Source organism: Canis lupus, chromosome 6 (genome assembly GCF_011100685.1).
Source record: "Canis lupus familiaris isolate Mischka breed German Shepherd chromosome 6, alternate assembly UU_Cfam_GSD_1.0, whole genome shotgun sequence".
Classification (NCBI taxonomy): domain Eukaryota; kingdom Metazoa; phylum Chordata; class Mammalia; order Carnivora; family Canidae; genus Canis; species Canis lupus.
In genome coordinates, this window is record NC_049227.1 from 63,921,755 (window position 1) to 63,939,728 (window position 17,974).

The 17,974-nt window shown below is 39.3% G+C and overlaps 2 protein-coding genes across 5 annotated transcripts in view; one reads left to right on the top strand and one right to left on the bottom strand.

Annotated features, from left to right (window-relative positions):
• Positions 1-9,731, bottom strand: part of SPATA1 (spermatogenesis associated 1) — a 54,667-nt gene extending 44,936 nt beyond the window's left edge. For 2 of the 4 annotated variants that reach the window (XM_038541546.1, XM_038541547.1), the window contains exon 1: positions 9,301-9,731. In XM_038541546.1, the coding sequence (XP_038397474.1) occupies positions 9,301-9,477 (177 nt within the window). In that variant the 5' untranslated portion in view covers positions 9,478-9,731. Of the gene's footprint in view, positions 1-8,632; positions 8,773-9,300 lie in introns of all 4 variants that reach the window. The other 2 variants (XM_038541549.1, XM_038541548.1) reach the window with 2 other exon arrangements.
• Positions 9,543-17,854, top strand: GNG5 (G protein subunit gamma 5). Its single transcript, XM_038541551.1, has 3 exons — positions 9,543-9,735; positions 13,551-13,695; positions 17,629-17,854. Exons 1-2 carry the CDS (start codon positions 9,655-9,657, stop codon positions 13,674-13,676), a joined length of 207 nt encoding a protein of 68 aa, XP_038397479.1. The 5' UTR covers positions 9,543-9,654; the 3' UTR covers positions 13,677-13,695; positions 17,629-17,854.
• Positions 17,855-17,974: the final 120 nt, after the last annotated feature.

The window sequence follows — 17,974 nt, forward strand, 5'->3', positions numbered from 1 at the left end:
GCGCCACCCAGGGATCCCTCTATTATTTTTTTAGAGAGTACAAGTCAGGAGAGGCAGAGAAGGAGGAGAGAGAATCTTAAGCATGATTTGCCACATGGCTTGGAGTGCAACATGGGGATCAATCTCATGACCATGAAAGCATGACCTAAAAAAAAAAAAAAAAAAAAAAAAAAAAGGAAAGCATGACCTGAGCCAAAATCAAGAGTCAGACACGAAAAAAAAAAAAAAAAAAAAAAGAGTCAGACACGTAACTGATGGAGTCACCCAGGCATCCCATAACATCTTTTATATCAAGTTAGTTTCATATGTTACTTCTATGTAAATGTCTTACAATTTAAAAAATGTAATTTGTCATCTTAACACCTCAAACACTAAATTACAATATTTTTTAAAAAATCATTTAGTTACTTCCACTTCTATACCTATCCAAAGTCTTCCTGCCATTGTACTAATATTAGCCTATATTATGAACCCAAGTAAAACAGAACTCAGATACATACATGGTAACATCCTTATTACATAAGAATTAGTTCCAAAAAGCTGTAAGAATTACAGTATATGGGCACACAAATTGGGAAGCTGGGATTTTTAATTTCTGCAGATGCATTAAAAACATTTTCATTTACAACAAATTTTTAATTAAGCAAACTTAAGACATCAACCAAGCCCCGCTTTTTTTTTTTAATTTTTATTTATTTATGATAGTCACACAGAGAGAGAGCGAAGCAGAGACATAGGCAGAGGGAGAAGCAGGCTCCATGCACCGGGAGCCCAACGTGGGATTCGATCCCAGGTCTCCAGGATAGTGCCCTGAGCCAAAGGCAGGCACCAAACCGCTGCACCACCCAGGGATCCCAGATCTAACTATTCTATAAAGAGAACCACCTATTTCTTGGTATTTTTTCAAAATGATTTTGGGACTGAGTAGAAGAACTAAAAAAAAAAAAACAAGCTTAAAAATGACCTGGTGCCGAGAACCCAAGGAACTGCCAGTTCATGCCTGCTTTAGCACTAGCTATCCCACCAGGGTGGCCCTGATGCAGAGTGCTATAAAACTCCCAGTTTGTTTCTCACTCCAGCTCCAGACAGCCAGTCAAAGCCACCAGGCACATGCAGTCTACACAAGGAAGGTTCTTATACAACACCATTCCTTCAAGGCTGGGTAAGGTTGCTGTTTCACAGCAACAAACACAGAATTGAAAGAAAACAAGGAGTCAGAGGAATATGGTCTAAATGAAAGGAATATTTGTCTAAATGAAGACAAAGTCAGAAAAAGAACTAAATAAAATGAAGATAAGCAATCTATCTGAGAGAGTTCAAGGTAATGGTCATAAGGATGCTCACTGGACCACAGATACAAATGGATATACCCAGTGAGAATTTCAAGAAAGAGATAAAGATATAAAAAAGGACCAACCAGAGTTGAAGAATACAATAACTGAAATGAAAAATACACTAGAGGAAAGCAATAGCAGATTAACGGATGCAGAAGAATGGATCAGTGATCTGGAAGACAGGGTAATGAAAAGTACCCATGCTGAACAGCAAAAAGAGAAAAGAATTTTTAAAATGAGGAAATCTTAAAGGAACTCTGAGACAATATCAGACTTACTAACATTTGCATTGTAGAAGTTCCAGAAGGAGGAAAGAAAAAGGGGCAGAAAACTTATTTGAATAAGTAATAGCTGAAAATTTCCTCAACCTAGGTAAGGAAGACATCTAGGTACAGGAAGCACAGAGAGAACTGCAAATAAGATAAACACAAAAAGGTCCACACCAAGCCTCATGATAGCTAAAATGTCAAAAACTAAAGACTGAGAGAATTTCAAAAGTAACAACATAAAAACAACTAGTTACATACAAGGAAAATAAGGCTAAAGAATCACCTGATTTTTTTAAGCAGTAACTTTGCAAGCCAGAAGAGAATGGCATGATACCTTCAAAATACTGAAAGGAAAAAAAAACTACAACCAAAGATATTGTATGAGCAAAGTTACCATTCACAATTGAAGGAAAGATAAAGAGTCTCCTAGACAAACAAAAGTTAAAGGAGTTCATTACCATTAGCCTGGCCTTACAAGAAGAGTGAAAGAGACTTCTTTAAATGGAAAAGGCCAGAACTAGAAAAACATTATGAAAAATAAATCATTTCACTGGTAAAAGCAAACATATAGTAAACGTAGTTGATCATTCACTTATAAACTATGACGAAGGTTCAACAAAAGTGATAAAATCAATTATATCTCAAAAAGTAGTTAAGGAATTCACAAAATAAAAAGATCTAAAATCTGATATCATATACAGAAAATTTGAAGGAGTAAAGAGTAAAAATATAATCCTTTTAGAATGTATTCAAACTTACATTTAGAATGTATTCAAAACCAAAAACCTGTAACTGATATACAAATATAAAGACAAAGGATAATAGTAAAGAAAGTCATAAACTGCAAGAGAAGAAAGCAAAAGAAAGGAATAGAGAAGAACAATAAAAACAACCAGAAAACAATGAACAAAATTGAAGTATATACCTATTGATAATAACTTTAAATGTAAATGGACTATATGCTCCAAATGAAAGATATAGCATGACCAAATGGATTAAAAAAAAACAAGACCCATCTATAAGCTGCCTACAGGAAACTCACTTCAGACCTAAAGACATAAACAGACTACAAGTAAAGGAATAGAAAAATATATTCATGCAAGTGGAAGTGGAATAAAAAAGCTGGGGTAGCAATACTTAGACAAAACAAACTTTAAACAAAGCCTGTAAGAAAAGACAAAGAAGAGCATTATGTAATGATAAAGTGATCGACCCATGAAAAGGATATAATAATTGTAATATTTATGTACCAAGATAGGAGCACCTGAATATATAAAACAAAAATGAACAGACATAAAGGGAGAAATTGAAAGTAATATGATAATAATAAGGGGCTTTAACATCCCACTTATATCAATAGATAGATCATCCAGACAGAAAACCAACAAGGAAACTGGTTCTTAATGACATCAGACCAGATGAACTTAACAGATATATAGAACATTCTCGCCAAAAACAGTAGGATATACATTCTCTTCAAGTGCACATAGAACATTCTCTAAGATTGATCACATTAGGCCACAAAACAAATCTCAATAAATTTAAGACTAAAATAAAATCAAGCATCTTTTCCTATCACAATAGTATGAACCTAGAAATCAATTACAAGAAAAAAATTTAAAAACAGGAAAAAAATACAATCATGTGAAGATTTGAAAACATGTTACTAAACAACCAGTAAGTCAATAAGGAAATCAAATACGAAATTAAAAAAAAAAAAAGGAGACAAATGAAAATAGGAACACAATAGCTAAACATCTTTGGAACACATCAAAAGCAGTTCTCAGAGGGAAGTTTATAATGTTACAGGTCTACTGCAAGAAACAAGAATAATCTCAAATAAACAACCTAATCTTACACCTAAAGGAACTGGGAGAGAAAGGAAATCATATCAGAGTGGAAATAAGTGAAATAGAAGCTAAAATAAAAATCAGTGAAACTAAGAGTGAGCCATTGAAAAGATAAACAAAATTAATAAACCTTTAGCCAGAATCATCAAGAAAAAAAAAAGGGAGGACTTAATAATAACAGAAATGAAAGAGAAGTAACAAACTTCATCACAGAAATACAAAGGATTATAAAAAGACTACTATGAGAAATTATAGGCCAACAAATTGAACCTAGAAGAAATAAATTCATAGAAACATACAATCTTCCAAGATTGAATAAGAAAGAAAAAAATCTGAACAGATGGATTACCAAACAAAATTCAATCTGTAATCAAAGAGTTCCTAACAAACAAAAGTCAGGACGCTAGGCATATTCACAGGTGAATTTACCAAATATTTAAAGAAAAGTTATTATCTGCTCTTCTCAAACTTTTTCAAAAAACAGAAGAGGAAGGAAAACTTCCAAATTCATTCTACCAGCCCAGCATTACTCTGATACTAAAACCAGGCAAAGACATTACAAAAAAAAAAAAAAGAAAAGAAAACTATAATCCTATATCCCTGATGCACATAGATGCAAAAATTCTCTACAAATATCAGCAAATCAATTTCAACATTAAAAAAAATAATTCGCCATGATCAAATAGGATTTATTCCAGGGATACAAGGATGGTCCAATAGTCACAAATCAATCAACATGATAAGTCACATTAATAAAGTATAAAAACCATATAATCATTTTGATAGATGCATAAAAAGAATTTAAGAAAGTACAACATCCATTCTTGATAAAACCTCTCAATATGACAGGTTTAGAGAGAACCTCAACATAATAAGACCACTAATGAAAAAGCCACAGCTAACATCATACTCAATGGTGAAAGTTTTTCTTCTAAGAGCTTTTCCTCTAAGCTCAGTAACAAGACACAGATGCACGTTTTCACTTTTATTCAACATAGCACTAGAAGTTTAGGCTGCAGCAATTAGACAAGAAAAAGAAATAAAAGGCATCCAAATTGGTAAGGAAGAACTTAAACTGTCATTATACACAGATAACAGGATACTATACATAAAAACCGTAAAGACTCCACTAAAAAGTACTAGAACTGATAAATGAATTCAGTAAAGTTTCAGGATATAAAATGAATAAACAGAAATCTGTTGTGTTTCTATACACTTATTATGTAGTAGAAAAAGATATTAAGATAACAATTCCATTCACAATTGCACCAAAAAGAATAAAATACCTAGAAATAAGCTTAACCAAGAAGGTGAAAGACCCATACTCTGTAAACCATAAAACACTGATGAAAGGCATTTAAGACAACACAAAGGGAAAGATATTGCATGCTTATGGGAGATTCAATATTTTTAAAATGTCCATACTACCCACCCAAGTAATTTACAAATTCAATGCATTCCCTATCAAAACACCAATAGCATTTTTCACAAAACTAGAACAAATAATACTAAATTTGTATGGAACCACGAAAGACCTCAAATAACTAAAGCAATCTTGAGAGAAAAGAACAAAGCTGGAGGGAGGGATCACAATCCCAGATTTCCAGATATACTGCAAAGCTATAGTAATCAAAACAGTGTGGTAGTGGCACAAAAGGAGACACATAGGTCAATGAAACAGAACAGAGTCTGGAATACAACCATGCTTATATGGTCAATTAATTTACAACAAAGGAGGCAAGAATACACAACAGGGAAAGATAGTCTCTTCAACAAATGGTGCTGGGAAAATGGGACAGTTACCAAAAAATGAAACTGGACCACTTTCTCCAACCCATATACCAAAATAAACTCAAATTGCATTAAAGACCTAAATATGGGATCCCTGGGTGGCGCAGCGGTTTGGCGCCTGCCTTTGGCCCAGGGCGCGATCCTGGAGACCCGGGATCGAATCCCACGTCGGGCTCCCGGTGCATGGAGCCTGCTTCTCCCTCTGCCTGTGTCTCTGCCTCATTCTCTCTCTCTCTCTGTGACTATCACAAATAAATAAAAATTTAAAAAAAAAAAAAAAAAAAGACCTAAATATGAGACCTGAAGAAAACAAAGACAGTAATCTCTGACACCAGCCTCAGCAACATTTCTCTAGATACATCTCCTCAAGCAAGGGAAATAAAAAACTAGTAGGACCACATCAAAAGAAAAAGCTTTTGCACAGTGGAGGAAACCATCAACAAAATGAAAAGGTGACCTACTGAATGGGAGAAGATTTTTGCAAATTATACATCTGATAAGGGGTTAATATGCAAAATACATAAAGAACTTACACAGGGACGCCTGGGTGGCTCAGTGGTTGAGAGTCTGCCTTCAGCTCGGGGCGTGATCCTGGAGTTCTGGGATCAAGTCCCGGATCGGGCTCCTGCAGGGAGCCTGACTGTTTCTCCCTCTGCCTCTCTAGGTCTCTCATGAATAAATAAATCTTTTTACACAATCTACATCAAAACCACAAATAATCCAACTAAAAAATGGACAGAGGAGCTGAACAGACATTCTCCCAAAAAAAACATATAAACGGCCAAAAGACACCTGCAAAGATGCTCAACATCACTAATCATCAGGGAAATGCAAATCAAAACCACAATAAGATCATTTTACACGTCAGAGTGATTAGAATAAAAAAGGCAAGAAACAACAAGTGTTGGTGAGGATATGGAGAAAAAGAATTCCTAAGGCATTGTTGGTGGTAATGCAAGTTGGTGCAGCCACTGTGGAAAACACTATTCAGGTTCCTCAAAAATTAAAAATAGAAACACCATATGATCCAGTAATTCCACCACTAGATATTTACCCAAAGAAAACAAAAACATTGATTTGAAAAGATAAACGCACCCCTATGTTTATTGCAGCATTATTTATAATAGCCAAGATAGGGAAGCATCTCAAGCATCCACTGATAGATTAGTGGATAAAGAAGATGTGGAATATATACACAATGGAGTATTACTCATTAATACTGAGATAAATAAATAATGAGATCTTGCCCTTTGCAACAACATGGATGGAACTAGAGAGTATTATGCTAAGTGAAAAAAAGAGACAAATATCACATGATTTCACTAATATGAGGAATTTTTTTTATGATAGTCACACAGAGAGGGGGGGGGGGCAGAGACATAGGCAGAGGGAGAAGCAGGCTCCATGCACTGGGAGCCCGACGTGGGACTCGATCCCAGGTCTCCAGGATCGCGTCCTGGGCCAAAGGCAGGCGCCAAACCGCTGCGCCACACAGGGATCCCTTATATGAGGAATTTAAACAACAAATGAATGAACAAAAAAACAGATACTTAAATACAAAGAACAAACTGTTAGCAAAGGACCATAGGGGAGATCAGTGAAATAGGATTAAAAAGTACAAACTTCCAATGATAAAACAAGTGTCATGGAAACAAAAAGTACAGCATGAAAAATATAGTCAATAATACTGTGATAACATTGGTGATAGATGGTGAGTACGCTTATTGTGGAGGGCACTGAGTAATACATGAAACTGATAAATCATTAGATGTCTTAAACGAATATAAAATTGTATGTTAATTATACATCAATAACAAAAAACAATGTGATATTAAAAATAGGCAGAAGAGGGCTGCCTGGGTGGCTCTGTCAGTTAAGCGTCCAACTCTTGATTTCAGCTCAGGTCATGATCTCAGGGTCCTGAGATTGAGCCCAATGTCAGGCTCCCCCCTGGGCATGGAGTCTGCTTAATATCCTCTCTCCCTCTGCTCCTCCCTCTGCTCACATTGTCTCTTACTTAAATTTAATAAATAAAATCTTTTAAAAAATGGGCAGAGGACTTGAAGAATTTTTCCAAAGGCGGCACACAGATGGCCAACAGACAAATGAAAAGATGCTCAATATCAGTAATCACCAGAGAAACGCAAATCAAAATGACAAAAGAGATATCATTTCACATCTGTTAGAATGGCTAGTTTCAGAAAAAAAATAAGAACAAATGTTGGCAAGGATGGGGAGAAAAAGGAACTTTCATGCACTGTTGGTGGGAATGTAAATTGGTGCACCACTGTGGAAAACAGTATGCAGTTTCTTCAAAAGCTAAAAATAGAAAAAGGAACTCTCATGCACCTTTGGTGGGAATGTAAATTGGTGCAGCCACTGTGGAAAATAGTATGAGTTTCTTCAAAAATTAAAAATAGTAATACCATTTAAAAAAAGAAACACCTACCATCTAGTAATTCCACTACTTGATATTTCCCAAAGAAAATGAAAACACTAATTTGAAAAGATATATGCACTCCTATGTTTTGTGCAACATTACTTACTTACAATAGCCAAGGCATGGAAGCAACCCAAGTATCCACTGATAAATTGTATAAAGAATATATAGAATATTATTCAGTAATGTAATATTACTCAGTCATGAAAAAGAATGAGCTCTTGCCCTTTCCAACATGGATGGACCTAGAGGATATTATGCTAAGTGAAGGAAATCAGAAAATGACAAATACGATATGGTTTTACTCACACCTGAAATCTAAAAAACAAACGAACAAACAAAACCAGAAATACACCCATAATCACAGAGAAAACTTCCGGCGGCCAGCAGGTGGGAGGTTAGGAGAGGCACAAGGGGTGAAGAGGAGCGGGAGCTTCCAGTTATGGAATGAGTAGGTCTCCGGGATACAGTCAACGGGACTGTAAGAGCATTGTAGGGGGACAGACGGTTGCTACGCTTGTGGTGAGCAGAGCATACTGAACAGATTTGTCCATTAAAAAAAAAAAAATCTGGGAAGCTTTATTATTTCATTATGAAATGAGGAAAAAGAGACCCAGCCAAGTTTAAGTGGCTCGCCCAGGGATACCAAGGTAAGTGGTAGAGCCTGGAATTTATACCTTGGTTTATGAACCTCGTCATTACGTCTCTCATGCGAATTGAGTAGCATTGTACATTCCTGTAAAATGATCTAAACCGTTTAGGGGTAGGTTTTGTCAATCAGAGCAGATTATATGTGGATTCTCTCACCCTGCAAAAAAATCTAACGGGTCTTAGTGATGAGACTATTCTCGTTTGCTGCAGACCCTAGGGTATTCGCTGAGGTACTTGAATCGCTGAGGTACTTGAATCGTATGTATGATGTCAATCGCTGTGTGACATCATACATACGTTTCCATGGGCGAACCGCTTCAGCGGCGCCTGGTTCTGCTTGCTGAGATCCTACTGCTCTCCCGCTCCAGGAACTCCTCCCGAGGTCAACTTCAGCGGGGCAGGCAGGTCGTGAGTTGACAACGGACGCGCAGAACGGACTTGCCCAAAACACAAAACCGAGTTTTACTTGTCAAGGTGCACGAAGGGTCGATACCCGCCAGACGAAAAGGACAGCGTGAGGAGGAGACAGGCGGGCGTAACCCGCAGCAAAGGCCTCGGCTCGCTCACGACGTCCTCCAGGAGAGCGCGCGACACGCCGACGTGGAGACGCGCCCCCGCCCCCCGGCTCCCCGCCCCCCGCTACAGGGCCCCTCCCTGCCCCCTTCGGCGCCCGCGGACCCGCGGCCGCCCGCCCGGGGAACAGACTCGAGTCACCCGGAGACCCGTTTTAAGGAGACAGGGCGTCAGTGACTCGCGCGGGCACTTGCGGCTCCTCCACACCTCGGCGGGGCCCTTCTCTTCCCTCAACCTCTGCCGCCCGCGCCGTCAGGAAAGTCAGGACCTCCTCGGCACGCCGCCCCCAGGCCTTTCACAAACTCCCCCACCGGGTCTCCTCAGCGTCCCCCTCGGCTCTCGGCGGCTTAGGACAAGCCCTTCCTTTTTTTTTTTTTTTTTTTTTTTGTTACCTCTCCTAAGTCGGCCTCTCGGGCGAGGAGGGAGAAGGTGGGCGTCCGGCCGCGCTCCGGCCGCACGGTTACTCCGCCCTCCCCGCGCCCGCGCCCGCGCCCCCGCCCCCTCCCTCGGGCTCGGCGCTCCCGCCGGGGCTGAGGCGCTGGAACCGAGCGCGGGGGAGGAGCGCGCATGCGCGCTGCGGGTGGAGCCGCCCGGCAAAGCACCGGAAACTTAAGCGACAAAGTTCCGAGCCCCGCCCCCGTCCCCCGCCCCGCCGCCGCCGCCGCGCCGCCCCAGCGTCTGGCCCCTCGGACCCACTGCGCGACGGATCCACCCGCGGACGAGCCTGCCCAGCACCTGCGAGCGCCATGTCTGGTTCCTCCAGCGTCGCCGCGATGAAGAAAGTGGTTCAGCAGCTCCGGCTGGAAGCGGGGCTCAACCGCGTGAAAGTGAGCGGGGCGGGCGGCCGAGGGCAGGGCAGGGGAGGGCGGGGGCGGCGGGGTCCCGCTTCCCCCGCGGAGGACGCGCGCTCGGCGGCGACGAGCCGGGAGCCGCTAACTTCAGGGAAGTGGCGGCGCGGGCCGGCGCGGCGGCTTGGGGGGGCGGGGCGGGGGGGCGGGGGGGCGGCCGGTTTTCCCGGGCGGCAGGTCCCGGGGCTGAACGGCGGCCGCCCGCATTCCGGCCGCCTCCCTCCGCGGTGACTCCGCGGCTGGCTCGGGCAGCAGCTGCTCCGCCGCGCGCCGTCCGCCGCCTCCCAGCCCTTCGCTTCCCGGACTCCACCCTTTCTTTTCGCTGGACGGTTTCATCTGACTTTTAATTCAAAGCAGAACCTGTTTTCGTGTCAGAATGTCCCCAAACCCACTCCTTTTTAGTACTAGATTCTCACCGCCCAGCTCCCTTTTTGTCCACCCAACACATACTTGAAAAGGAATTTTTGCAAACGCGGACTTTAGGTTCAAAGAAGCAAGTTTGTTTTCATCGCCTCCCCCCTCCCCCCAGTGCCCGGCATGACCACTAGGGCCCTATACAGCCTCGTACAGAGCGTGCATTTCAGGTCTGTTGGGCACAGTTTGCTGTGCCCTGGCCTTGGGCCTTGGGAACATCTACCGGCCTGCGTATCTGGGTGATCAGAGTGGACCAATCTTACTTGTTTTGCCGTTTGGTTAACACTGACCTTGGGCATTTTAGTTTGGGGGAGAAAACCTTTTGTGTGTGTGTTGGGTAGGATAACCTGACTTGCTGTTGCAAGTTTCTCCTGATTTTTAAAATCCTATGTGGATTGGCTTCTGTTTGGTGCAGGTCAGCTACCAGCGAAACACTTCTTGTAATTAAAAGAAACAAAAGATTTGTAATTAAAAGAAACAAGAATATAAATCGTGCACTCTATGGAAAGAAAACAGCCAATTTCTAAGAGGACTTGATTGTGTACGCACCAGGCTAGTCTTTACTTCTCCCTGAAATGTTTTGTTGGGGGGAAGATAGGCTCCCGTTTACCTATTTCCTTAAATAGACATGGCAGGGACCTAGCTTACTCAGTTGTGGTCACCTCAGGACAGAAGGGAAATTCCCATCACTTTTGGTGTGGGGATTCCCCTCCCTTCCTGGCTTTAAGGGCTTGTAGACTTTATTGCTGTTTGGAGTTCATTTCTTTCATCTTCAGATACTTACCTCATCCCATTGGTTTATGGTCAGTCTTGGATGGATTTAATGGATTTAACTCTATGTGAAATCTTTTTTTTTTTTTTAAGATTTTCTTCCTTTTTTTTAAGATTTTATTTATTTATTCATGATAGACAGACAGACACAGGCAGAGGGAAAAGCAGGCTCCATGCCAGTAGCCTGACTGGGGACTGGATTCCGACTGGGGACTGGATTCCGGGTCTCCAGGATCACGCCCTGGGGCTAAAGGCAGATGCCAAACCGCTGAGCCACCCAGGGATCCCCTGAAATCCTATTTCTTAACCAACCATTACATTATCATTCAGGTGTGCCTTTATCATAGGACTGGCTCAGGAAAGAAAAAAATGAGGGGTGTAGGGGGCAAAAAGAAAGGCTGGTTGAAAGCAGTAAAGCCTTCAGTAGGGGTACTTAGTTCTTGTCTCAAAAGAAAATGAGATGGAAGTCCTCAGACTAAAAGTACCCTGAGGGTTTTACCATGAAACTCCTAGTTACTTCAGTAACTCTTCAGAGTGACACCAGCTCCCTACACTTCCAGTTCTTCAGGAGGCTTCTGGGTGGGGCTCCTTAAAGTGGCAGCAAGTGATTTATTCTTAGAGTTCTCATTTCATCTTATGCTAGGTCTGTAGCAAGGAGGTGAGGGCATCCCATCTTGGGACTTAAATGAGCTTTTCTTCAAATCTGTTGTAAAATGTGGTTAGTTCGATTTTGTGTATGTATTTTGTCCATGACTCTGCTAGATGCTTTTTTTGGGGTGATATTTTTCAACTGACACAAGTTTACTGTTAAACTTTTGAATACAACTGATAGAAATTTTCTCAAATGCTTGACAAACTCTACCATATGGAGGGTGACCATACTTTATATTGCCAAATCAGGACACTGAGTTGAGAGTGAAAAGAGGACACTAATAATTATGCCAAAATTATAGGTTTTAACCTCCTGGATGATTATTACAATGCCTTAGGGCTAGTAGCTTGTTTGAGTTTTAGAGCCTTTGTCTAAAAGCAGAAGTTTTAGAGCCTTTTGTGAGAAACCAGTGACAATTGTCACTGGTTTCTCACAGATGGTTACCTGATTGGTTCCTTGTCATTGAGATCTCAGTTTAAATGTCACCTCTGCACAGACACCTTCCCTTAGAGCATGATCTAACCACTCTTTTTTCCAAAGAGCTCCTTGTCTGTATTTTCCCCTGAACCGCCCCCTCCATAACTGGGACCCCGGCTCCTCTTAGGTATTCCCAGTAGCTCAAAGTATATTTGGCATGTAATAGTGCTTGAGAAGTTTGTGAAAGTCAAGTTGGAGCCTCCTGCACTTCAGCCAGAAAGTTAATAGATACTTTATCCTTACTACTAGGTAATGTGTATGAAACCAAGTTTTAAGATTGTGAAAAATATACCATGTGTACCCCCCACTTTAGCTGTACCTTCTTTTGGTGGGTAAACAGGGTGGCCATTTTTTGTAGCACTTGGTACCAGGTATTTACATACTACTTTACACAGTTGCTAAATAAACCTATGGAACTCGTTATTACCCTGGACTGTTGTATAAGCCAAACATACAAATAGATTTCAAGACTTGAGAGTCCTCTCAGGATCACGTATCCTTTTACCAGATAAATGTCTGGGCTAGAGCAGTAATCTGTAGGATTCCTTCTGATAGAGAATATTTGTGATGCCTTTACCTTCCTTTCAAAGGCAGGTGCCAGCTGGACTGGACTCCTGCCCTCACCCCCCCTTGGGAGTAGTCGAAACTGAAGATATATGATCATTTTTCCCATCTTCCTAAACCTCAAGACTTAGGATATTGTATTCATTCGGGGCATCTTTTAGTTATTCGTGTTAGGCATCTGAACCGTTCAGTTCATTGTTTTGATATCCTACATCACCTTATCAGAACATATACAAATAGTAAACAATGTTTAAGTGATACTTAATACCTTACGTCCTGTTTGAGTGGTATTGCATATGTATATGAAAATTGTTAAATCATACTTAAGCAAATACACCGTTTTTTAAAGGCAGGCTGCTCAGTGAAGTTGTTAAAATAATTCAAAAGTTTGCTATCAGCTTTTCAGTCACATGACACTGAGCAGAAAGTGGTCACCGTCCAGTTTCATAACCTTAAACAGATGGTACATAATACCAAAACAATGAACTGAATGGTGCAGATTTAGAACATGATGTTCATTCACAGAAGCACTTTTCCAGTAATACTGCTTTCAAGACAAAGTAATAGCTGGCTAGAATTTTAACCCCTTGTGTATTATGTGTACTGCTTTTAATAAAAAAAAAAAAAACATGTTGAGTACCCTGAAGGTTGAATACCTCTGAAGTTTATTAATAAACTAGCAAGATGGATTTTTCTTTGCAGATGTACTGAATCCTTTGATGTTTTTAATAAGCAAAAGAAAACACTATAGTCTTCTGTGCATGTAGTGCTTTAAGCATGAGCTCAGTATATGACTGTCGACCTTCAATTCACATATATCATCTTTTGATAAAAGAAGGTATTTCAAAGATTTGAGGAACCCTGCATTAAAACATTCTCACCTCTTCCCACTACTCCCTCCTTTTGTCTTGTACAGGTCTCCCAGGCAGCTGCAGATTTGAAACAATTCTGTCTGCAGAATGCCCAACACGACCCCCTGCTAACTGGTGTATCTTCAAGTACGAATCCCTTCAGACCCCAGAAAGTCTGTTCCTTTTTGTAGTAAAACGAATCTTTTGATGGTAAGTCTCCTTAATATTTGGACAGTTTTTAGAAAATCTGCAATGTTTATGGGAATGGCTTTTAAATACTACCAACTGATTTAGATTAATTCTGATGTCATTTCTCTTAAGAACCCAGCTACAGTGCAGCACAGCAAAGAATTGGGAGTTGGGAATGCAAGAGAAAATCAGGAGATCATTGAATAAACATGTTGACATTTGTAGTCGGGAGTAACAGGTTTTAGTCTTTATTCTTGTTTGTATGGTAAAGATAGCTGAATTCATGGTGGCAGAGTGGATTTGACTTCAGAAGATTAAGAAACTAAAGAACTCGTCCAGTTTAAGGCATGTGTCTGTATATTAATTGGTACCTTCCAGGTCAAATATCAGTGTGTACAAAAGAGTATCATGTTAATCTAAGAGAGAGTTGACCAAAAAACATGGGGTGGAGAATTTAAAACATAATACAGGGGTGCTCCCTTTTATAAAAATACACAGTACCTTAGTCAGAGGGTTTAGTACTGAACTATAAGAAGCCGCCTTAAATAGTGCTTAAAAAAAAAAAAAAAAAAAAAGACTGTGTGGCACACACCCTTTACAAACATTCTGACTCCTCAAAGTTCAGGAAGCTGCTTCCTAAAATACCATGTTACATAGTTGTGCCCTCCCTGATTAGGCTTTGTACATTTGGTAGTATCCAGGAAGTCAGCATGTTTCCAGTAAATGATTGGTTAAATTGGTTAGGATTTTGAAACACCAGAAACCACCTTTGAGTAACAGGTTTTCCATAAGGAAGTAATTCTTTTTAACAGCTTGACACATTCATATTTAATAGTTAATAGTTCTTTCCTTCTGGCAATATTTATTCTTCATGGCAGTTTTTGGAAAGCTCCTATTTTTATGGCTTATTAAAGATTCCTTTTAAACCTCTGTTCCCCGATCCCTGGGTGGCGCAGCGGTTTGGCGCCTGCCTTTGGCCCAGGGCGCAATCCTGGAGACCTGGGATCGAATCCCACGTCGGGCTCCCAGTGCATGGAGCCTGCTTCTCCCTCTGCCTATGTCTCTGCCTCTTTCTCTCTGTGACTATCATAAATAAATAAAAATTTTAAAAAATAAAAATAAACCTCTGTTCCCCATTGTATTCACTTAACAAAGTATATTTTCATTTGATATAAAATACTGTTAAGAAGCCTGGCTTCTTACCTGAATGTTAATAGTTCTATTTCACAAAAATCTACAAAAAAATGTTTAAATGACTTGCTCAAAGTTAAAAATATAGCTAGGATAAGAACCCAGATTTCAAAGTAGAATAATGGCTACTAATCCTGGCAGTATAATAAAACAGGTTTATGGATATGATTTGAAACACCTTGAGCCAGGAAAAGGACATTTGGATGTAAAAGTATTTCTTCTCAAACTCGAATGTATCTGCAAATTACCTTGTTCAAATACAGATTCAAATTCAATAGGTCTGAATTCTAGGGGTGAAGTATTTCTTACAGACTTCCAGGTTACTTTGATGCTGGTGGTCCTGAGCCCACAGTCAATGGCCTGGATGCAATGAATCTACGTTTCAGTCTTTATTTTCACATCTTTTAAAAATATATGTTTTTTATAGTTTAAGAGAACATAGGGTAGAGTACAAAGAAAATAGAAATTATTGTGATCAGCACACCCAGAAACAATCACTGTTAATAGATTAGATTTCCTTTACTTTCAAGAAGAAGAAAAATTTATGGGCTGATTTACAGACAATGAGAATCCTAGTATGTGCAATTTTTCTTCTGCTTTTAAAAAAAAGACTTGAATTTTATTTCATTAAAAATTCTTCATAAATGAGATTTTCAGTGGTTGTATTTATAACTTATTAAATGTTGAGGTTTTCAAATTTGAAGCTATGGTGAGGCAAATAATCTTGGTACTCCTATGTATAGTTTATCTCTGTGTCTTTATTTTTATTTTATTATTATTATTATCTCTGTGTCTTTAAGATAAATTTTTAAAAGTCAAATTATTTAGGGGTGAGTGGCTGGGTCAGTTAAGCTTTTGACTTGATTTCAAGCTCCGGTCATACGATCAAGCCTCACATTGGGCTCTGCTGAGGGCAAAATCTGCTTGTTCCTCCCTCTACTCCCTCCTGCCCCTTGAGCTCTCAAATAATAAAATCTTTAAAAAATAATTTAGTAAGGAATGACATTTAAAATTTAATTTAAAAAATAAAATTCAATAATATTTGATAGCCAGGAGCAAACTGCACTGGGACCTTGAGAGTGCTGTTTTTTTTTGAGCTCTCACCAGAGAGACCTCAGCCTATTCACTATTTTCTGCTTATCTAGTTTTTTTTTTAATTTACACCAATTTGGTTGTAATTGAGGTTAAACATTTTTTCACCACTGATTGTTTAAGCTTCTTGAACATCTGTTAAAAAATACCAGAAATTTTATTTTTATTTATTTTTTAAAAGATTTTATTTATTCATGAGAGGCAGAGAGACAGGCAGAGGGAGAAGCAGGCTCCATGCAGGGAGCCTACTTGGGAGTCAATTCTGGGACTTCGGAATCGTGCCCTGAGCCAAAAGCAGACGCTCAACCGCTGAGCCACCCAGGCATCCCAGAATATCATAAATTTTAAAATAAGTATAGATTTATCAAAAAGAAATTTTAAAGACATTTTTCTACCTTTCCATATAGATAACATATAGAATAACACCCAGTGCTCATCCCATCAAGTGCCCCCCTCAGTGCCCGTCACCAATAACCCCCACCCCTATATTTTGTAGTTTTAAAACATAGCTAGTTTTTTTGGGATGCCTGGGTGGCTCAGTGGTTGGGCGTCTGCCTTTGGCCCAAAGTGTGGTCCTGGAGTCCCGGGATCGAGTCCTGCATTGGACTCCCTGCATGGAGCCTGCTTGCTTCTCCCTCTTCCTGTATCTCTGCCCCTCTCTCTCTCTGTCTCTCATGAATAAATAAATAAATAAAATCTTAAATAAATAAATAAATAAATAAATAAATAAATAAAATTTAAAAAATAAAACATAGTTTTGTTTTTTTAAAGGAATAACTTCCATATTTTTAAGAGTTGTGTTGATCCATGTAGATTGTTTTAACTGCTGCAATAGTATTCAATAATGTGTATAAACCCTCATTAATTTATCCATGATCTGTTCCCCTATTGAATTACATTTAGGATATTTCTTTTAAAATACCACTATAGTCAATATCCATGTACATGTTTCTCTTTATGTATAGGTTTATCTAGGTAAATAGAAGTGGGATTGCATCTTTTATCTTAGTAGATACAGCCAAACTGCTCTCCTCAGAGGAGTGCCTATTGCTCATTTTCTAGGAATGTTCAGATTTTTCTGAATTTAAGAGATTTTTATATTAACTTTTTTTTAAAAAAAATTAGGACATTGAGTATATTTGGCAGTGATTAGACAAGTTCATCTTTTAAGTCTGTTTATAAACCAGAAGTGACTTGTTCTTCAGGGTGGTTGTGAAAATTAAGAGGAAATTTTATTTTATATACCACAGAGATCTCCTGTTTCTCAGTTTTTCCCTAGAACACTGATATGTGTGCTTTCTTAAAAAACAAGTTTAGTTTGGGGCACCTGGGTGGCTCAGTCATTTGAGCATCTCACTCTTGGTTTCAGCTCAAGTCCTGATCTCGGGTTGTAAGATCAAGCCAAACATAGGCAGAAGTTGGCTTGGATATTCTCTCCCTCTGACACCTCCTCTGCTTGGGCATGCACATGGGCTCTCGTGCTCTTTCTCTAAAATAAATTTAAAAATCTTTAAAAAATATAAACAAAACAGGCTTAGTTTAATTGAAAGCACTTTATAAGCTGACTTGCAAATGAATGCCCTTGAAGTAATAGAAGATGTATTACTTTTCAGAAAAAACTATTGTGCTTTGGTACTTTACCCTAACTCATTTTTTTCTTTTCCATTTCAGGTTTTCTAAACCACTTTACATGAACCAGTGAATATTCAAAGGAGAACTAAATTTGAAGCCTGTACAAAAGCTTATCCCTATAACACGTGCCATACTATATAAACTTCTACTTTTGTCAGTCCTTAACATCTACCTCTCTGAATTTTCATAAATTTCTATTTCACAAGGGTAATTATTTTATATACACTGGCAGCAGCATACAATAAAATACTTAAGTATAAAAGTTTTTTGGTTAATTACTGGTATTAAATATACAATGTATTGCTTTATTTTGAACAGCTAAGGTAAATGACAGTTTCTCATTGTTATTAAGAAGGGGTTAAGTTTTAGTGTTTTTTTCTACCAA